We start from the raw sequence: 22,891 nt of genomic DNA on the forward strand, positions 1-22,891 counted from the left end.
TTAGGGAAAGAAACTGTTGTCCTTACCTGGTCTGGCCTACATGTGATTCCAGACCCACAACAATGTGGTTGACTCTTAACTTCCCCGTGGGTAATTAGGGATGGACAATAATGCTGGCCTAGACAGCAATGCCCACATCCCATGAAAGGATTTAGCAAAACATCGTTACCTTCCTGGATGAAGGTAATTATAAGACAATGATATATTATGCATTGATTAGATTCCCTACAGTGTGGAAACAGGCCCTTCGGCCCAACAGGACCCTAGCCCACCCAGTTACCATATATTTACCCTTGACTAATGCACCTAACACTATGGGCAATTTAGCATAGCCAATTCACCTGACCTGCACATCTTTGGACTGTGGGAGGAAACCGGAGCACCCAGCGGAAACCCACGCAGACACGGGAGAATGTGCAAACTCCACATAGACAGTTGCCCAAGGCGGGAATTGAACCCAGGTCCCTGGCACTGTGAGGCAGCAGTGCTAACTACTGAGCTACTGTGCCTTTTTTTTGATATGTTGAATGTTGAGATTAGAGATAGATGGATGGATGGATGGATGGCCGATTTCCCTCTTCAGAAAATATTAGTGAACAGATGTACTTTTACAGCAACTGATGATAGTTGCATGGTGACTGAGGCGAGCTTTAAATTCTAAATGAATTTTATTGAATATAAATTTCACTGGCTCTCATGGTGGGATTCATCCCTAGATCATTAACCATGAACCTCTGGATTACATTACTACTGCCCCAGCTACAAACTGGCATTTCCTACCCTACAACAGTGACCATACTTCCTACAATCTTGGTTGACTGTCAAGCACTTTGAGACATTCAGATGTCATGCAAAACTCTGTATAAACGCAAGTCAGAGCTACACCACTGTGACCAACAAAAACTGCATTTCAGGTCCACGCGCACCAAGTATAGGGGATTGGTTTGCTCAGTTGGCTGGATGGCAGAGTGATGCCAACAGCATGGGTTCCAATTCCTGTACTGGCTGTACTACTGAGAGACCTTCCCACCCTTACCCTTTGCCTGATGTATAGTGACCCTCAGGTTAAACCACCATCAGTCGTCTCTCCTTCTCTCTATTGAGAGAGCAATCCTATGTGCCATATTGCACAAAAGAGGCCCTTCAGCCCATCAAGTCTACTCCCACCTTTCGACACGGATCTACTGAGACTATAGTGACTCTTCCTTTAACGTTTACACTAAATGAAGAATCCCTACAGAATATGACAGTTTAATTGTCAGTATTTTTAATTGACAATATTATTGGAAAATAGTTTTGTAAAAAAGTACCAACACAATGCATGGCAACCAATTAAAGTTGAAAATGTGTAATTTTATTTTTTAAATTTTACAAACATGGGCAATAAATAAATCAGAACGAGGTTCTGACCTTCAGAGTGACAAATGAAATGAAATATATATATATATATGAGAGAGAGAGAGAGAGAGAGAGAGAGAGAGAGAGAGAGAGAGAGAGAGAGAGAATATAAAATACCACAACACATTCTTTATACTGCTTGGTGTACATTTTTCTCAAGCAATTTCTGAACTAACATTTACTGCTCCTTATTCATAAATAGGACAAAACATGTGCAAATATCAAAACATTCACTCAGGTATATTGCGTTAGGGATATTTTTCTGACACTCTCAATCAGTGTGAAGCATTGTTAGGTGGGAGTGTGAATTGCAGTCAGGGCTAAAGCAGTTGGAACCTTGACTCTGTGCCCTGATCTCTCTTCAATCCTAGGTTCTCAGATCAGGTATCTAAATTATCTTGCCAATGGATCATAAGCTCTGAGTGAGAGATTGTTTTCATTGGCTGGCGTGGAGCATCTTGGAAGTGGATTGATAATGGTCATTCAGCTTTCTGAGGCCATGGTGAACTATGAGATAATATTTAAGGGTAGTGAGGAAAGGAGCAAATGGCAACCGAGAACCAGGTGTGTTAAAGTCTAACACCATGCAGAAAGAGAAATAAAGATTGAATTGAGAGACAGAGAAATAAGAGACTGAAATAGCATTAAGGATGAAAAGAAAAATCAAAAACTCTCTAGGGACAATTTACTACCTGTGGGAGTGAGATTCCTTACTTTCAATTATTCCCTTCCTGGCCTTTCAAGGATAAGTGGCCTATTGGGACAATAAATCACAACATTAACAGTACCTTTACACTATGTAACAGCACTCCTTGCTTTCTGCACTGAGAGTTTAGTTCTTATTTACAGCACAAATCCAACAATTCCTTCAACTCCCGATAAGATTGTGGGTGAGGTTTCAGTTTTTAGACACAATGCCACAAATCATCCAGCAACTTGTGATGATTCTCAACTCATAGTGTGTCTGTTCCTCACCACAAGATGAACGTATTAAATTCACTGTTACTTTCCCAACAAAATCTGGGACCTTATATTGAGAAGTAGAAAAAATACTGAACTTGCATGAACCTGAGGTACACGATTAATTTTCCGAGCATGTGCTTAGCCAGAGAGCCTCAACCTCCAGAATGCCTGGCCAGTCGCCAAATGTTGCACATACAAAAAATAACCGCAGCACTCTGATGATTTAAATAAAACTTTAAGAGCAAGGCTGTGCTTTTAAAGAATTCTGTACAAGCCGACCTGTCCGACTCGGGAACTAGAGTTACAAATAGCTTTGAAAAGGTGATTTTTTTTTGAGATAATAAAACCATTGAGCATCAAAGACTTTACAGAGTATTATTTACTGTAGATAGATCAGATTCATTTCTGATCTGCAAATCAGCCAACCAGAAATAGTTTCCAAAAAGGTTCAGGGCAAATTTCAGTCAGTATTGGATTCAACTGAAAGTAAATTACAGCTTAGAAAATGTTTGTGGCCAGTTTAGAGTGAAACAGTAATAGCCAAGCACAGTGTTGGAGATTTAAAGTTGGTCATTCACTGTCCAGCCTATCTTCATTGTGAATTAACAGTGCATTAGGTTCCAGTCATTGTCTTGAATCAGATCATTTTTCTTTTAAATTGTGCTTTCAATTCTATGTTATTTTTGCATTTTTTTTAAAGGTACAATGTTTCTTTGACGTGTACTGTGCTGACTCTTGGCACCTCTCCCTTCCTATGACTGATTGCGTAAAATGTCACAAGTAAACTGGCTCCCCTCTGCTGTGAGCAACGTCTCTCAGCTAATTTGATTTAGTCTTTCATTTGAATGTGATTGTCTGCTGGTATTTTGGATGCGAGAACCAAACAAATGAGCAGGGTGCAGTCTGGGTCCTCGGAAGAGTACAGGATTATTTGGGACTCTGGCAGGTACAGTGGTACTGAAAAGCCCTTTGTGAAATGTTCCAGGCACCCAAGAGACTTCTCCATTCCAACAGACAAGGCTAACCTGGCTTGCAGATGAGGATTTATTTTCTGTGTAAGTGGAAAATCCAAGCTGTTCTTACACTTTGAGGTTTTCCAGCACGTGTCGGGCTGTTGTGTCTCATCATGGGAGACGCAGATTCTGTGGTTTGATATGGATTGTGGGAATTATTTTTCCACAAACAGAACAGATCCTCACAGCCAAGTCCCAAACTGTTCCTTAAATAAAGCAACTGAAAGACGCAATGGGAAAGGGGGTTTCTTGAATGTCCCATCCAGTGCCAGGCATCTGAGAGGAAGATCAGAATGCTTCGTTGATTGGAGGAGCAGGAGAGTTGACGTTTCAAGAAACATTGACTCTCCTGCTCCTCAGATACTGCCTGACCTGCTGTACTTTTCCAGCACCACACTCTCGACTCTGATCTTCAGCATCTGCAGTCCTTACTTTCTCCTCCCAGCTTCATTGATTGGTCTGGCATCAATGAAATGAACAGTGTTGTGCAGTAGGTCTCGCTTTTGTAATTTTCAGTGTGATCCTTGTATTCATTTTGTCAATTTTATATTCTGACACTTACGGAGAGAAAGACATATATGATTCACATGCATGTGCTGAGATGTTAACTTGGTGCCTCCCAGCGGGTAAAATGGGAGTCCCAGTCTGACATCTTGCTCAACAGAGAAGGAAGCTTGCATTAATCAGTAGTTGGAATATCAATACTGAGGCAAATGCATTTAATTAGTGAGTCAAAGAAAACTTCACGTTTATTCTTATTGCAAAAGTAGGTTTCTAGTCTTGACACATAGTGTAAACGTAGCCAATATTTTTAGAAGAGAATTATTGTCAAAACTGAAAGCCAACTTTCTTTTGCCCTTCAAAATAAGGGTTCAGACTGTTTCACAAACGACTTGACTGGATGCTCTATTAGAAATAAGTTATGAATGTTTGGTTGAGTTTCTAAGTGATCATCCATTAGTAAGTTGGTGACGTTGTGATGGGTTTGGGTAAATAACTGAGACCACTTGGGGTTGAGTGAACACTGACTGAGACGGGGAAGCTGAACACAAACTGAGATGTTGGGGTTGATGAAGATTTGCTCTGCTCCCTGAGGGCTGCAGAAGGACTGGTCGCTTTGACAGAACGTGAAGGAGCCAGGATCTGGGTTTCAAACTGAAGCAGCTGTCCCATGAAGCTGAAGTTGGGCGAGATTATGCTCCGTTTCTGCTTGACAAACTCAAAGGCCTCCTCAAGTCGCACACGTTTAGTCATCATTAAATAAGCAAGGCAGATTGTGGCGGACCGCGAGATGCCAGCTTGGCAATGAACAAGGATTCGGCCATCACCTTTCTTCACAGAATCTAAAATGAGAAAGAACATCAGACTTGGGGGAGCATGATCACATTTAAACTGAGAAGTGTAGCAACACTGAGTCTGAATATAATCAAAAAGGGAAAGAAAGAAACACCAATCAAGACTGGACCCGAACGCATACAAATTCTGAATACAAACACAAGTGCTGTAAATCCAGATTACTCCAATACACATCCCAATTCCAGGAGTCAACACTCCCAGCACAGGCCCGCACTCACTCCCAGCACAGGTCCCACACTCACTCCCAGCACAGGCCCGCACACACTCACTCCCAGCACAGGTCCGCACACACTCACTCCCAGCACACGCCCGCACTCACTCACTCCCAGCACAGGCCCGCACTCACTCACTCCCAGCACAGGCCCGCACTCACTCACTCCCAGCACAGGCCCGCACTCACTCACTCCCAGCACAGGCCCGCACTCACTCACTCCCAGCACAGGCCCGCACTCACTCACTCCCAGCACAGGCCCGCACTCACTCACTCCCAGCACAGGCCCGCACTCACTCACTCCCAGCACAGGCCCGCACTCACTCACTCCCAGCACAGGCCCGCACTCACTCACTCCCAGCACAGGCCCGCACTCACTCACTCCCAGCACAGGCCCGCACTCACTCACTCCCAGCACAGGCCCGCACTCACTCACTCCCAGCACAGGCCCGCACTCACTCACTCCCAGCACAGGCCCGCACTCACTCACTCCCAGCACAGGCCCGCACTCACTCACTCCCAGCACAGGCCCGCACTCACTCACTCCCAGCACAGGCCCGCACTCACTCACTCCCAGCACAGGCCCGCACTCACTCACTCCCAGCACAGGCCCGCACTCACTCACTCCCAGCACAGGCCCGCACTCACTCACTCCCAGCACAGGCCCGCACTCACTCACTCCCAGCACAGGCCCGCACTCACTCACTCCCAGCACAGGCCCGCACTCACTCACTCCCAGCACAGGCCCGCACTCACTCACTCCCAGCACAGGCCCGCACTCACTCACTCCCAGCACAGGCCCGCACTCACTCACTCCCAGCACAGGCCCGCACTCACTCACTCCCAGCACAGGCCCGCACTCACTCACTCCCAGCACAGGCCCGCACTCACTCACTCCCAGCACAGGCCCGCACTCACTCTCCCAGCACACGCCCACACACACTCACTCCTAGCACACGCCCGCACTCACTCCCAGCACAGGCCTGCACTCACTCCCAGCACAGGCTCGCACTCACTCCCAGCACAGGCTCGCACTCACTCCCAGCACAGGCCTGCACTCACTCCCATCACAGGCCCGCACTCACTCACTCCCAGCACACGCCCACACACACTCACTCCTAGCACACGCCCGCACTCACTCCCAGCACACGCCCGCACTCACTCCCAGCACAGGCCTGCACTCACTCCCAGCACAGGCTCGCACTCACTCCCAGCACAGGCTCGCACTCACTCCCAGCACAGCACTCACTCCCAGCACAGGCTCGCACTCACTCCCAGCACAGGCTCGCACTAACTCCCAGCACAGGCCCGCACTCACTCCCAGCACAGGCCCGCACTCACTCACTCTCAGCACAGGCCCACACACACTCACACCTCACATACACACACACTTGCGAGGCAACCAGTTCCTTAACTATTTAATTTTACCTTTCTTATCTAAAGAAAACTTAAGCAACCCTTTTTAAAATGTATGTGAGATGTGAAATATCATGCAGTTTGGTACAAGGGTTATTTATTCGCCTATCCTTCACAGTTAGTCGAATCAGAAGTCATGGATCCTTCTAAACCTTGCCTCTTCAATTGTTTCATTTCCTAATTCTACCGTGACCTTGATCTGTCAAAAGATTGAAGTGAAATGACATCATCTGAATATTATCTTCAAATATTAACTTGCAGGAAGGACTCCTTCCCACTCTTAATTCTCACAGTTTGCTGCTGTGTGTCACACAGAAACATGAATGATTAAAGCCCTCGCCCCAGCCAGATGGGCTACACAATGCTGTAAGGAAGTTTTGAAAGTGAATTAGTGTGGAAAATATTTTGGGATCTCCATGGTTACAAGAATATCTAACTATTAATTATATTTCGATTCCAATTGTTCAAAAGAAAATATAGAGCAAGTCAATGGTTACTGATTGTTTAGCCAAATGCTTATGGGAATTAAATGAAACGTTATCAATAAGTATCTATTTATTCACAAAAATTAAAAACTGAAGGCTGCAATTGCAGATATGGGCCCATTCTGATACTTAAACTTAGACATTGATTAATTTCTCTTTTCATTGAGACTTGTAGACCTTTGAGATAAGATTTTTGCATGTGGGATTTGAAGGATACAGTGCAAATACGGGTAACTGAAATTGAAGTAAACATCAGTCATAATCTAATTAAATGGCAGAACAGGCCCAAGCAACTCAATGAATTTCTTCTGCAGTGAGTATTTCTGCTTTGAATCCTTATTTCACAATCTAAACAACATTTTGATTGCCTGGCATTTTTTAAAAAATGATCAATAAATTATTTGTCTAAGAGGAATAGGAAGCAGATGAATGGTTTAGTTTACAAATGAAAGGTACTGGACAGATATGAAAAGCCAACTCAAAAACCCAGCTGGAATATATAAAAGTGCTGCTGCAAAATATTACCAGTGACATGTTCAGTCAGTAGCTGTTTGGCTTCAATTGACTTCACACCAGAATCCTACCAAGACTGAAGCCCTTGTTTTTGGCCTCTCCAAAAGCGGTCTTCTCTACTCACCTCACCGAATCCATTACCTTCCCTGGCCATTATTTGATGTTATATATAAACATAGCATCTTATTGGCAAAGCCTGAATGCTCTCCATAGATGGAGATTTCCATATCTGCCTTATCTCATCTGCTACCGAAACTCTCATCCACACCCTTGTTACATCTTGACTCAACTCTTCCAAACACTCCTGGCTGGTTTCCCACTAAGCATCCTCTACAAGTTTGAAATTATCTAAAGCTCTGTTCCCATTATCCTAACTCACAACAAGTCCCATTTAATCCTCACTGACCTATGTTGACTCCAAGTCTGGCAATGGCTCAATCCTAAAATTCTTACTCTTGTTTTTAAATACCTCCTTAGCCACAGCACACCCTTCTCTAGCTTTACAACTCAACTAGGCCTCTGTGTTCCTCCAAACTTGGCCTCCCTGCAGTTACACCTCCAGATGCAAAGGTCGTTAGTGACACCATCATTTCAATTATGTGGATTACCGTAGTTTGGTCACTGAGCAGATTTCACTGGAGTCAGTTTAAAGTGTTTATAGCTGGCAGTAATGGCTAGCAGCTTTACCTCCCTTTTTATGTACTCACTCTTGGGATGTAGGCTTCTCTGGCTGGCCTGCATATAGTGCCCATCCCTAGTTGCTTTTGAACTGAGTGGCTTGCTGGACCATTTCAGAGGGCAGTTGAGATTCGGCCACATTGCTGTGGGTCTGGAGTCATATGTCAGCCAGATAATACCACTGGGCCATCACCTCTCCTAATAAAACCAATAATATGGGCAGGCTCCTTTTCTAAAGTGTCCAAAGCACCTCGGCAATGTGACCAAGAATGTATCTCTTTTTTGACAGACTTGATTTACAACATATATGCTTTGAGGCAGACTATCTGAGGGGATTTCCAGTGTCAGGCCTTACAGTGTATGGTACATTAATTGGAAAGGGTTTGAGGGATATTGGCCAAAAGCAGACAAATGGGACTAGTCATCGAGTCATACAGCACAGAAACAGACCCTTTGGCACAACTCATCTATGCTGATCAGGTATCCTAAACTGAACTTGTCCCATTCACCTATGTTTGGAATTGAAAGTCTGATTTATCTTGTACCAATAAATCACAAATACAAGCTTTCAGTGATCATATTGTAAAAACATTTTCCAAACGTAATTATAAAAATGCTGGCAATAATTATAATTGTCTGTGATTCAGTTTAGGAAAGCTAGTCGGCATGGAAGAGTTGGGCCAAAGGGCCTGTTTATGTGCAGTACACCTATACATCAGACACCGAGCTTTCCCCATTGGACCTTGACAACATCCTGCGGAGGCCTGAGTCAGTCCCTCAGCGTGTAGTCCTGAGCATCAGATTGTGGCCGTCTGCAACATTTGGTCAAGGAGAATTCCTGCACCGGAAGACCAGCAAATCAGAATGTATCTTTCTCTGAAAGGATAGTCCTTCAAGCACCATGGACATTTGCACCAGTGGAGATCCCTGGGAATTATCCGTACAGCACAGAGTCCAGCATCACAGAGCTGCTCAGGATGAAGCCCAGCTAAAGGGACCACGGGGTTTCTCTCCAGATCTTCTTTGCAAAGATACATACATACCGCAAGGAAGTGGACAACAGCCACGATGTGCAGGCATCCTCCAGGCATATAGGAGGCATGTGACAGAAAGGGCCTTTCTCACCAGCACCAAGGCCATGTCCTGGTGCTTGTTATATGCCAATCAGAGTGAAGCATGTTCTACAGAGAATTTCATGTTGTTTGCACTATCTGTGGGCTGTATATTTGATGAGGGTTTTATCTGCAAACTATGATGATTACAATCGTGCAAGTTGAATTTTCTTGCAAGCGGTGTAACGTTCAAGTCCAAATGTCTTTGTTTGCAACTATTGTGAATAATTTATATTCTTAGGGAGGTGGGGGGTGATGGGGGAGGGAACAAAGATGGCCATCAGAGGCTAAGTATTGAATTCTTCATCCTCAGAGGACATTGAATTGATCTGGGCTGCTACCTTTCATGTCTGAGATCTCTCTCTCCTGCCCCCTTCCCAGTGCCTGACCCAGACCAATGATGATGCCTCAATCCAGTGGCCTGTTTTGCAGGCAGCAGCTTCCCCACCTGAGATAAATGGAGCCAGGGGCTCGGAATCCTCACAGTTCTCTCTCTGCCACCGCTGGCAAACAAACAGCGCTCTGTGCAGTAAGTTTAGCCCATTCCCTCCTGGCCCCCACATATTGCTGTTCACATTCATTCTTTCTTTCTTAACATGTACACGCTCAAAGATATGAATATGTCACAGAATGATAATTGTGGTCAATAACACACACAATCAGTGGAATATAACACATTCAAAATACACAACCTCCTCAATTCTGAGGGTGCCTCAGTCACTTAACCTTCCATATCCTTGTAGAAACTGGACTAACAGGGGATTGATTCTGGACTGGGATGCACATCAGGAGAGTGGTGGGCAGTGTGTCACTCCAAAGGGAGTAGGCAACACGATAGAGCGGTGGCTGATTGGGAGAGGAGGATTTGTGTAAATCTCAGTTAGAGAGGAACACGCATTTAGGGTTGCAGCCAGAATTATTGGAGCATCTACAGCCGGGAGCACATTAAATGGGAAATATTTTCACCTTAAAACCCACATCTGGCCGGCCTTTAAAAAATGCCAAATTCTCATTAAGCAACATGTGGCTGAGAATCGCTTGCAATGTTTCCTAAAACCACTACCTGAACTGGTCAACATTCAGGCACAATGTTGTGATGAAAATGGCACCATCATCACTCAGAACTACATCACTCAGAACTACATCAGTCAGTCCACAATTAACACGTTCCAGATCCTTTATGATTTTAGTCCCACTACAGTTCTGTTTTGAAACATAAATTAAACATTGAGGACAGGAAGGCTTCCAGCTCTATACGACAATGAGCCACAATCGATACTTTTTATAAATTTGTTCCCCGCAATTCATATACTGAGAGGATTTGATCACAATTTGGAAGCAGAGGAGTGAGAACACCATTTGATTTTCATTCTGTTTTCGAAACGGACCCAGTTGTGTGCTGAAGGTCTGCTTCGGGGATATTTAAAGTAACACCTTCCTTTTAGTTTGGAACGAGAAACGAGTCCAGAAACAGTCCCCCAACATGTAAACACTGACCGAAACAAAACCAGAAGTTGCTGGAAAAGCTCAGCAGGTCTGCCAGTACCTGTGAAAAGACGTCAGAGTTAACGTTTCGGATCGAGTGACCGTTCCTCAGACCTGCTGAGCTTTTCCAGCAATTTCTGTTTTTGTTTCTGATTCACAGCACCCGCTGTTTTTTGGTTTTTACTTAGTGTAAACACTGACTATTAAGTAAAAGCAAGTGAGTAAAGGATTCTGAGATACCAAGCAGTAAACATTGAGGAACATTAAGTTAGAAATCTGTATCTTACCGATGTACTCTATTGCTTCCATGAACCAGAAGCTGATGTCTGTTTTCTGGTTGTCCTCAACTGGAATGCATTTATATTGATAATGATCCTCGAAATGGTTTGGACAATTAGAGGAGACATTCAAGAGAGCTGTAATCCCCATAGCATCGAGTGTGTCCTTTTTAGATGCATGATACGCACTTCCAAGGTAGAGAAAAGGAAGAATTTCCACTGGGCCTCCCTATATTTAAATACACAAATCAATTTATACAAGCCATTTTCAAAATAGTGACAACCGTGGTGACAAACACAATCTATACAGCTCACTTTCTGCAGTGGCCCTTAATTCTTCATTACATACAGCTCACAAGCAAGGCCTATGGCGCAATAGGACCTGAGGTGTAACAATGTCATATTACAACAGAAGCACTAACACACAACCATGGAATATCAGAGAATAGACAGCAGCAGTTCCACATTTAATAAAGGAAGATCCAGGTTGACCTGACCTCATAATCCCTCGGTCTCAGGCAGGCCTAGGTTACAATATGATGAGCAGTATCTTTTCAGTTTGTAATGTCTCGTTATCAAATGTTGGTCAGGCACAGGTACAATCAGCTTTGGCAATTTTTATCTTGAGCTCTCATTTCTCAAAACATTGGTTGCTGAATCCATTGAAACTTTCAAGATTGAGATTGACGGATTTTAGTTGGATAGGACTTGTAAAGGTATTAGGTAAAGCTGCGTAAAATGGAATTAAAGCACAAATTAGCCAAAATCTGAGTAGTGAAACATGCTCTTGGGCTGAATGGCCTATTTTCCTTTTTATGTTCTTAAACCCTTATTCCTGAATCCAGCAGACTCTTCAAAAACCTGCTCAGTCCCTTTACCTGTATTTTTGTGCAATTGGGAATGGCTTTGCCTCATTCTTGAGTCTCTCTCCTTCACCTCAGCTTGCCTGACCCTCCAGAAGGAGAATCCGATCAGATCACACAAAGATGGGGGTGATTGCACCAAAGAAGCCAAATCCCCTAATCGTATAACATAAAACTGAAAAGTGCTGGACACTCTTTAAAAGAAAAATTTAAGAACTTTTACATTATTGATCACATCCGGCTAGATGTACCGAGATCACTGCTTTACATTTGGTAAGAATTGGCAAGATAGTGGCTAGGGGTTGCTGTGAGACTTTTCAGTGTTAACCACTCAGTCTCAGACTTATGCTGTGGGGTACACTGTGGGATATGTACAGCCTGCTTGGTTTCTCTACATCCTGCAGACAAATGGTAAGTGGGGAGATGGTGACAGTGGGACTGCCTTTTGGATTTTAAAATCTGCCTTCTCCCTGTTCCTTTACCCTGCCAGATACCTGCTGAAATGTAGAGGCAACTGTCCAACAACTGGACATTGATGTCAGTAATCCCCGTAAAGAGTATTTGATGGTGCCAGAATTGTGTCACTACATTATGACATCACGCAATCTGACACCTTGGAAACGTTCTCTCTCCAGACCCAGTTGGCTTCTTACAGTCTAGCAGAAGGTTTGAGGGAAAAGAGTAAAAAGCAATAAACTGGAAAGAGCACTGGACAAGCACAGCAGGTCAGGCAGCATCCGAGGAGCAGGAGAATCGATGTTCTGGGCATAAGCCCTTCATCACATCGACACCTGGTGATAACTGTTATGTTGCATAATGTTAATTGAAAATTCTGGTCACATTCCCTGAGACAGGAATCTGTTCAGCACCTTCTAGTTTCCTGCTGGCTGCTTGTGCATCTCTACTTCATATTGGCTTCTCAGTATTTAATTCAAAAAAAGGAACAAATGTAAACACTTACGATGCTGAAACCACCACTATAAAGGATTGAGGGAGACCAGGGCATTATTATTTAGCGAGAATCTCTTTTCATTTCCTATTTCTACAACATGCATTTCAAAATCGGTAAAGGAGAACAGCTTTAGTTATCTTGTGGCCTCAGTGGAGTGGAATGCATTTACGCCTAGATTAAAACTGTCAGTGTTATTTCGCCTCTCCCTCCACCCCAGTTTATGAGTCAGGCATCAGCTTTAGTTCAGTAATAGCACTCTCAGCTCTGAGTCATAAGGACTGTGCATCTGAGTCCCACTTCATTAGCATATGATCTGCCCTGACAATCAATAAAAAATGCTACCCTGTTCATAGTGATGAGATGTCAAACCAGGGTTGGCTGTTCCCTCCCTCTGTGTGGTATTAAAGTCCCCATGGCACTATCAGGAAAAGAGTGGAGGCGGTGGGGGGGTGGTTCTCTGTGGGTCTGGATGTCAGATACTAGCTGACAGGGTTAGGAGAAGCCATCTGTTGACAGTGGCGCTCAATGAGCAGAGAGGTAGATAGACCAAGCATGCCCTACCCTTCAGTAGACAGGCAAGTGGCTGGAAGAGCACAGCAAGCCAGGTAGATTCAGGAGGTGGAGAAGTTGATGTTTTGGGTGTAACCCTTCTTCAGGACTGGGGGTGGGTGTGGGGGGAGCTGCAGATAAAGGGGGAGGTGGGGGAAGGGTGGTGAAGTGGGGATAGGTGAAGACAGGTAGAGGGTATGACCTGACTGGTCGATAGGAGGAACAAATCCAGTTGGTGGCAGGGAGCAGTGGATGGAGGGAGGGAGAGATGCAAGGGCAGGGAAGAGATTCAGGGGATGGGAAGGGTGGTTATTTGAAACTGGAGAACCTGATGTAGAGTCCTCCGGGCTGTAGGCTGCCCAGGCAGATGATGAGGTGTTGTTCCTCCAATTTGCAGTTTGGTTCATTGTGGCAATGGAGGAGGCCAAGGAGGCTCATGTTGGAGAGGGAGTGGTTGGGGGAATTGAAATGGGCGGTGATTGGGAGGTCCAGATGGCTCCTGTGGGCCTGGCTGTGATGCTCGGCGAACCGTTCCTTAAGTTTACGTTTGGTTTCCTCGAGAGCTGCCCTTGAGAGCTGCCAACCAATCAGTCCTTACAATTTGAGTAAATCCAGAACTCAGTGGCGGGCCCTGCTGTAACTCGACACCCAAGATGAAACCAGGCAAAAGAGCTGGAGGATTGGACGGGGAGGGTTCGGTGAACCTGGGAAGGAGTTTAAAGGCGATGGGAAGGACAGGTTTTGGCAGCCAGGGGAGGATGGCAAGAACAAAAAGTAGGGTCTTGGGCACAATGGGGTTTGCTTCAATGATGTGCCTTCCTTAACCTCTTCCATAAATTTATTTTAGAAACAGCCTTCCCCCTCTGTCCGCTCACCCACATTACAGTGTAGGCAGTATGATACTGGAGCACTTGACTTGGAAACGAGGTTCAATTGGCCATTCAATGTTTATGTAAAAGTGACAGGGGGGTCATCCTATTTTATGGTACAGGAGTTGGGGTGGGTGTGAAAGCTAGTCACGCCTGACCTGCTGCGCTTTTCCAGCAACACATTTCCATCTCATCATTCAATGTTTATGTAAAAGTGACAGGGGGGTCATCCTATTTTATGGTACAGGAGTTGGGGTGGGTGTGAAAGCTAGTCACCCATTATACCTTCTATTCCCACTCCTGCTGAAACCATGGTGAGCAGAATACTGCAGTCATCTGGCCAAAATCTATCCATCAACCAACACTAGAACAGATTCTGTCATTATTACATGCCGCCACTTGCTGTGTGTGCAGTTTTGACTGCTGGGTTTCTTGCATTGGTGCAAAGATCTTTGGGATTGCTGAGGTTGGGAAAAGTGCTAAAAAATGAAATTTCTCCTTTTAGCTTTGGGAAGCGTGATCATTTAAAAATACTGATGGATGATCATTGACCTGGATCATTAATGTTCTCTGCACAGATGCTGCTGGACCTGTTAAATATTTCCACCAATCTGTGTTTGGATTTTAGATTCCTACAACTGCAGCAGCTTGCATCTGGATAGACAGCCATCACTATTAACACATGTGTGAGTAACCACAAGCTGCAAATAAGGACAGACTATTGGTAGAAAAGTAAAATTCTGGGGAGGCTGGAAATCTAATGTTTCAAATGTCAACGCTGTCTCTCCCTCTCTCCAAAGATGCTGCTTAACCTAAGAAACATTTCCAGCAATCTCTGATTTCATCGAAAGTTATTAATGAACTAGTCAAAAGATAGGAATATTCATAGCAAATTAGGTATTGTAAGGGTCCCCCCCCATGTTATCACTGCAAAAAAAGAGAGCAATTAAGTAAAAGAGAATGAGTACAGAGAAGCTGATTTTACCTGGTCATGGAGGGGAGTCCCACAGGCACTTAAACTTGTTCCCGGTGTCTCAACGTTGGATGGTGACAAGATTCCAGATGGACTTTTCGCTTTAACACAAAATTCTGGATACTCGGAAGAAAATCTCTCATATCCTCCTGTAAAGAAGCATAGTGTCACTGCACACAGTTCATTATATGTGGTTTCCTGAGGCCATTGTACTTCATGGAGTGAGGGACTGATAACTCATTACATAATGTCAAATACTTAAAGGACATGAGATAAATTTTGGGTATGAGTACGTAGTTGGGGAGGCAGTATCCCTTTTACATGTTGTTTTATTGCCTTGATTACAATGAAAATCAGGAAAAGTGCAAAACAGGCTGCCATTTTCTAATAGAGTTCCATAGAAGGATCACTGAACTCAAATCATTCGGTCTGCTTTCTCTCCACAGGTGCTGCCAGACCTGTTGAGTTTCTTCAGTAGTTTCTGTTTTGACATTTTTTTTTGCTTTGGTCCAAGACCAATATCATCCCTGAAATCCTCAAACAAAGGAGTAAGAAATAGTTATTTGGCCCATGAAGTTCAATTCATCCTTTTGCATCCTGCCTGATCATGTGATCTACCTTCCCCACTTCTGTAAACTATTTTATTGATATTAATCAGACCACCTCTCCACTTTCTAATCTCTTCCCATTTGCTCTCTGTTCCAGCCACAGAGGAACCCAAGGAGACCTAAACTGCCCTTCAGCAGTAGGATAAAGTAAACAAAAGAATGAATAATAATTCTTTTTCCTATTGAGTTCAAATGGGCTACCTTAAAAACCAATTTCACACCCATTATGTTTTAAGAAGCATTGGATATATCAACCAATTTAATCCCCAATCCTGTTCTCAGCAGATAACTTGAACTCCTTTGATACGTCATTCGCTTTTGTTGGGAGTTGGTTTATGTCATTTCCATTTCACCTTGGAGAAAAATATGATATAAGATGTTGAAGGCTAGGAACTGCCCTTCACGTAGTGTACTTAACCAATTTCACTGATGACATCACACAGAAAGGCAGGTTACCTCGTCCTTTCACCAGCTGGAGATGCTGGTATATGGGGTGGGGTAGTTGTTATGGACCAGACTAGAGCCCCTCAAAATATATTAAGACCCTACCTTTTTCTTATTTTAAAGGCAAATGTGAGGTGCTGTGTTCCACATGCAAATCGACTGGTCAAACTACTCGATATTAAGTAAAATACAATTTATTTAACACTACAGTTAAAATATAAAGGACACAAAGTGAAATTTAGAATAATTTGACTGTATAACTTAACAGAATAATTGATAAACTATTACTAATTAACTGTTCCAATATAGTACCATCCCACAAACACACCCCTTGCCAAAAAGGCAAATTCAGAAATCCGATTTTTTTTCACATGCAATCCAACAGCACAAAGATAGAAAAGAAATCGTGAAAATTCAGAGTAGCAGGCAGGAGACCTTTACTTCAACTTCCAACCATATTGAAACTCCAATAGCAACTGCCACTGAATCGCAAAGCTAAAAACCTGAAAACTAGAAAGCCTGGTTTGTGAGAGCTGGCCACACCCAGCCAGGTTGCTTTTATTTTCCAACTTTTAAAAAAAACCAAGGCCTCATAAGCTGTTTACTTTCCTGGCTTTCCACATAGACAGCTCATCATCTCCGATTTAAAACCTCTCTTAAAAAAAGGACAGAGTAACCTCTCAAAGCGGGTGAAAGTGAGGACTGCAGATGCTGGAGATCAGAGTCAAGATTAGTGGTGTTGGGAAAGCACTCCTCGGATGCTGCCTGATCTGCTGTGCTTTTCCAGCACCACTGATCTTGACTCTAACCTCTTAAAGCCACAGCATTGTTACATAGTGGAGGTCAGTGCCATATCTGACTGACCAGCAAAGGATGCTACGCCACCAGACCTAGCCAACCTGGACACCACCAGACCCAGCCAACCTGGACACCCCACCAGACCCAGCCAACCTGGACCAAATAGCAGACCAGATCATTTTTGTGACCCAGTTAAAACACAATATCCTTTGGGGCAGGAAGAAGGTGAATGATTCACAAGGGTAAGAGTGCCACCATGTTCTCTCTCCTCCCTCAAACTTGCAGAGCTGACATTACTGACTCTAATTCTGGTACAGCACATGTCTCTCACCAAGACTCTGAGACTGAATCTCTCAGGATTGCATTCAACATATCCACTCAACATATCTCACCCACCACATCCTTTCAAACTACTGACCCTTCCTGCCCTCTGTCATGATTGTAACGAGGTCAGCAGGTGGACCTCACAGAAGTCGAGCTCCTTGATTGGGGCTGTTGATCTGGTCCAGTTAGGGATTCCTGGCTGACAGATAAGAACAGGAGCACCAACATGGGTGCTGGGGAAAAAATAAAAAAGGAAAAAAAAACACAAAAAAAAAAGAACAGGAGCATAGTTGCCACTTTCACAACAATATTTTGGTAGCAATAAGCAAATAAATGAGATGTTATTAAACGATATAATGTTCTCATGGTGACCTGCAGAATAAAAGGTGATCATGATATTTTGAAAAAGAACAGGAGTGTCAGACATCCTGTTCACTCTGAGAGTTAGCCCTGAGGGAGCTGGATTGGTGTCAAGGCCTCTCCACATATAAATAAAGGGAGACTTGGTCATTGGATACCAGCCTCTGCGGAGTTATTTCATCCTTACTCACTGGGGACTCACAACCTCCTCTGTTCCTGCATCTACCATTACCTTCCATCATACTCAATCCTTCCCATCCTCTCAGTGCAGGGAAATTGGCCAGCCCCTATAGTGATGCCTCCAAAACACACTGACCGAGTTGTATGTAATCCCCAGACTGCAGGATTGACTGTGACCCAATTCTGAGACTAGAAAGACGCAGTCGCCCGGACTCTGGTAGAATCACGCACCTGACTGAAGGCCTGCCCTCTTGACTGTGGTGGTACCCCTGACTGACCGTCGTCCCTCTTGACCTTTGTAAGCACTTCTCCCCTTTGATTTACAGGTGTGACCATTTGGTTGGGCACATGTGCTGAATTTGCCATGTAAGCTGTTGGCACATGCTGAAGGTGTGACATTGACATAGCATGGTGCCCTACAGAAGCATGCTAACCCTGTTGGCTGTTCATTGCCCTGAGTCATGACCAGCTACCTTCCTCTCCTTTTGCATTAAACACCAATGCAAGCCACAGAGACTGCAGCCTCCAAGTAAGTGCCGTGGGCGAATGCTGAGAAATGAAGCTAAGCACCATAATAAGACATACCCTGTGCAGATGCAATGAGATGTGTGCATGTCCTTGTGTGCAAACCCACCTAGCAGAAACCAATTGCAGGTGTCTCTAAGCTCCAAAGTGAAGCTGTGAAGGGCTGAAGTGATGTGAGATTGAGCCTGAGAACAACCATGATATTGCAGTGAAGTTGATCGGTGGCTGATATTGCCTTGGATACTTGAAGGGTGGAGGAAGACAATGTCCTGGAAGCATCCAGGGATGTTGGAATGAAGGCAGAGTCTGATAAAGGGTGGGACAGGCGAGGAGCAAGCTACTGCTGCTGGCCACTCCTCAGGCCTTCATGTTAGAAACTGCCTCTGTCTCGTTCCTCCGAGAAGTAGGCGAGAATTGACAATAAATGAGGCATGTTAAGCTGATGATGAGGGACGGATGCATTGTAATAAGGTAGTCAACACTTGATAGTGAGGCTCTGAAATCACCATTTAAATTTTAAGACGAAAAGCAGACAACATTTTCTCAACACTGAGATTCCATTTCTTTTCAGTCTCGTTATATTTCCCAACTTTCTCGCCATTGTCCACATTGCTTAAAGGAGCAGAAATTTCTACCTCATGTTTCCATCAGCATAGTCAATGTCTATCAGCCCTTTTGACATTCTAGATCAGGACTTCTCCATTCCTGCACAAACGAGCTGAGTTTTGTGAATCCCTTCTCACAACGGGAGAGTCTGACAATCATCTCTATTCTCCACTCAATCAATGCAATTGTTCAGATAAGGTTCCCAAAACTTCATCCATTCTTCACATCTGGCATAATCCATAGAAGACGATAATAAGGGTTTCAAAATGGCTCTCAAGATGCATTTTGATCATTGGTTAGCATTACTGATAACTGCTTCACATTGCCTGAAGCATACTATGAATCATCTCACTTTATTGATAAATACCCTTCATTTGACACATCTCTATTGCTTCCTGCATTAATGTGTGTTACCTACACTCAAATCCATCTGTCACTGAGATGACATAAGCTTCAAAACTAATTGAATGAAAACATGAACAGAAAACGCTCATCAGACATTGGAAGGTACAAGGTTCACCTTTAGTGCTGCACGGTGGAAGTACTTCTCTTGAATTTGGGAAACAGTATGTGTGTTTTACTCAATGTGATGTGGAGTGTCCACACAAGTGCATAGTGTAGATGGGTTGAACAAGTTGGGGGAGGGGTTGCTTTGTTAGCCTGTGAGAAGCTGACTATTCGTCAGAGGCTAAATATATCCTTAAGAGAGAAGCTTTGAGATTCAATATGCATGAACATTAGTGACAGGAAATGTAGGATATTAATATTATGACACTACACCATTTTATTATATCAATGTGAAACTGCTCAAATACATTAAGAGGGCTATTCAGAAAACGAACCCGGTGTAACTGATTATTTTGAAGTAGGCAGAAAAATAGAAAAAGCGAAAAAGGCCAGATTTAAATGCAAGTTAGGAGGTACATGAAATGTAGGAGAAAGTGTGGTCAGATTAGTGTGAGGAAACCTCAGGAGCCGTTAGGTAGAAAGTAGACCTGATTGCCTCTATTTTAATGATGTAAAACGAGACTTAAAGAGCATAATGTCACAGCCCTACACTGCTCGGGATACAAGCACCATGTGTATTGGTATTGACAATTGCTTAGACAACTATAGTGTCTGTCTAAAGCAGATTAGGCCTCTTGCACATGAAAATAAGGGGCCTAATGCCTGTCATAGAATCCCTAAGGCAATATTTATGTCGAGCCTGATTCCCGGCCTCTGTCAAGTTACAATCTCCCATCAAATCAGGTAAATGGGGCTGGTTTATATTGGAATACTGGTCAGCATTAGACAATTTAGCAGCACGGTGGCTCAGTGGTTACAGCGCTAGGGACCTGGGTTTGACCCCAAAGGGTCTGATTCCATGTCATGTGACTCTGTGACCTCCCATCCTCCTATCCATTTACCTGAGGCTCATTGCAACTGAGGAAGGTGATCCAAATTGGATGTTGCAATTGATTCTGGAAGAGTTTTCAACTTTCCGCTATGAGTAGAAATGGCCAAAACTAAATTTATGATCAGCCTTAGGTATCCCAATTCGAATGCAGTGTCACACAGGCCATAATGACTTAGTGACCCAGAGTGTCATAGACACACTGGGTAAAGCAGGGAAAAGAGAGAGCAGTGCTGGAAAGTGAGTGGCAAGGAAACAAAAAAATCACAGTTTGATAAAAACCATAACAAGAAAAGCAGCTGCATTTACATAGCAGCTTTACTGCAGTAAAATTAGTAAAATTCCTTTCACAGGAATGTCTGTAAGCAAACTTTGACACTGACCAACTTAAGGGAATTATCAGGAAGAAGGTCAAAGTCTTGGCTAAGGAATACTTTAAAGGAAGGAAGCGAGGCAGAAAATTTATGGATGGAGGAAATAGTTACAAAGTGAGCAATAGTCAGGATTATTACGAATCCATTCCCCTACCCTATATTTACCCCTGATTAATGCACCTGACATCATAGGCAATTTAGCATGGCCAATTCCACTGACCTGCACATCTTTGGACTGTGGGAGGAAACTCATGCAGACATGGGGAGAACATGCAAACTCCACACAGACAGTCACCCAAGGCTGGGAGTTGAACCTGGGTCCCTAGCACTATGAGGCAGCAGCGCTAACCACTGAGCCACCAATTTATTAAAACCATAATCTCTGACAGTGAGGTACTCCTTTAGCACTACACTACTTCCAACTCAGAGGTATTCAGGGCTGATGAACTGAACCGCAGAGATAAAGAATTTAAACTTGCGATGATACTTGAGAGTCAATGTAGATCAGAGTGCTGCTAAGGTGATGGGTGCCTTTAACTTGGTGCAAGTTAAGACATGAGCAGGAGAATTTTGGAGAACCTCAGTTTATGCAGGAGGTCAGATAGGAGGGTATTTGAAGTCCAGTGGTAGTAAAGTTATGTTTCAACAGCAGATGAGCTGAGGCTGGTGCAGGGTTCAGCAATGTTACAGAGGTGGATCTACAGGAGGCGATCTTAGTATTGGTGTGGGTATGTGGTCAAGGTCAAGTATGACTAAGATTGAAAACAGACTGGTTCAGCCATGGACAGTGGTCAGGAACAGGAAGGGAGTCCGAGGGAAAGAAATGCTGGGATGGGGTACTGAAAATGATTTTAGTCTTCTCAATATTTAGTTGGAGGAAAATTCTGATAATTAAGAACTGAATGCATGACAAGCAGTCTGAAATTTTTAAAAGAGTATTTGTTTATGGGTGTCATCGATGCGGGCAGCATTTATTGCCTGTCCCTAGTTGTTTTGGAGAAGGTGATGGTGAACTGCCTTCTTAAACTGCTGCTATCCTTCATTTGTAGAGACATCCACTGTCCTGTTTGGAAGGACACTCCAGGATTTAGAGCAAATGACAATGAAGGAATGGTGACATATTTCCAAGTTCAGGACAGTGTAAAACTTGGAGGAGAATGTGTCGGTAGTGGTGTTTGCATTGGTTTGCTGCCCTGGTCTTTCATGATGGTCAAGGTCATGGGTTTGGAAGCGAGGCCTTCCAGAGTAACTGGAGTGTATCTTGTAGATGGTAGATACTGTTACCACTGTATGTCATTGGTCGAGGGTATAAATGTTGAAGGTGGAGGATACTGTGCCAGTTAAGTGAGCTGCTCTGTCCTGGGTAGATTTGAGTTTCTTCAATGTTGTTGGAGTTACATCATTTAGGCAAGAGGTATTACATCATATTGTAACTTCAGGTGGTGGACAGGCTTCGGGCAGACAAGAAGTGCATTACTTACTACAGAATCCCTAGCATTCAACCTGTTCTTGTAGACACAGTATTTATTTGATTAGTCCAGTTTTATATGGTCAGACTATTTCAGTCCTGGTCAATAGTAAATGCTTGGATTTTGACAGTGGGGAATTCAGTACTGGTAATGCCATTGAACATTAAGAGGCAATTATTAGATTCTCCTTGGAGAAGGTCATTGCCTGGCATTTGTGGTGTGGTATGTTACTTGCCATTTATCAGTCCAAGCCTGGATGTTGTCCAGATTATGACAATAGTAATTTGTGATAAGAGTTGCTGAACCTTGGGAAGAAACCAGATTGGTATATTTCAAACGTTCTGAGAATGCTGATCTCAGATATTGGAGGCAAAAATATATGCAAGGAGCATGGGGAGGAAAGCGAGGTTGGAAATGAGGTTACATTTTCCAGGAATAAGTGGGTTCAATGTTGCCTTTTCGACGTAAGAAGGGTGATGGAGGCAGATTGAAAGAAAAGGGGAAAGAGCAATGAGAGCAACCTTAATGGTCGGATAATTTAACATGGGATCAAGAAGAGAAGCTGATTTGTCAGCACATAGTGGAAAGATGGTTGAAGGAAAATAAAATGGATCGCATGGACATGATGAGGAGAGAGAGAGAGCCGAGAGAGAGAGAGACATACACACAGACACAGAGAAAGAAGTCGGATCG

The 22,891-nt window shown here is 43.8% G+C and overlaps 1 protein-coding gene across 1 annotated transcript in view; it reads right to left on the bottom strand.

The window, feature by feature from the left end:
• Positions 1-1,353: 1,353 nt before the first annotated feature.
• Positions 1,354-22,891, bottom strand: part of dusp4 (dual specificity phosphatase 4) — a 27,077-nt gene continuing 5,539 nt past the window's right edge. Inside the window, exons 2-4 of the mRNA XM_043720126.1 lie at positions 15,127-15,263; positions 10,918-11,137; positions 1,354-4,717 (exon numbers count right to left, since the gene is read on the bottom strand). Of these exons, the coding sequence (XP_043576061.1) occupies positions 4,332-4,717; positions 10,918-11,137; positions 15,127-15,263 (743 nt within the window). The 3' untranslated portion in view covers positions 1,354-4,331. The remainder of the gene's footprint in view (positions 4,718-10,917; positions 11,138-15,126; positions 15,264-22,891) is intronic.

Source organism: Chiloscyllium plagiosum, chromosome 2 (assembly GCF_004010195.1).
Source record: "Chiloscyllium plagiosum isolate BGI_BamShark_2017 chromosome 2, ASM401019v2, whole genome shotgun sequence".
In the NCBI taxonomy this organism is placed as follows: Eukaryota; Metazoa; Chordata; class Chondrichthyes; order Orectolobiformes; family Hemiscylliidae; genus Chiloscyllium; species Chiloscyllium plagiosum.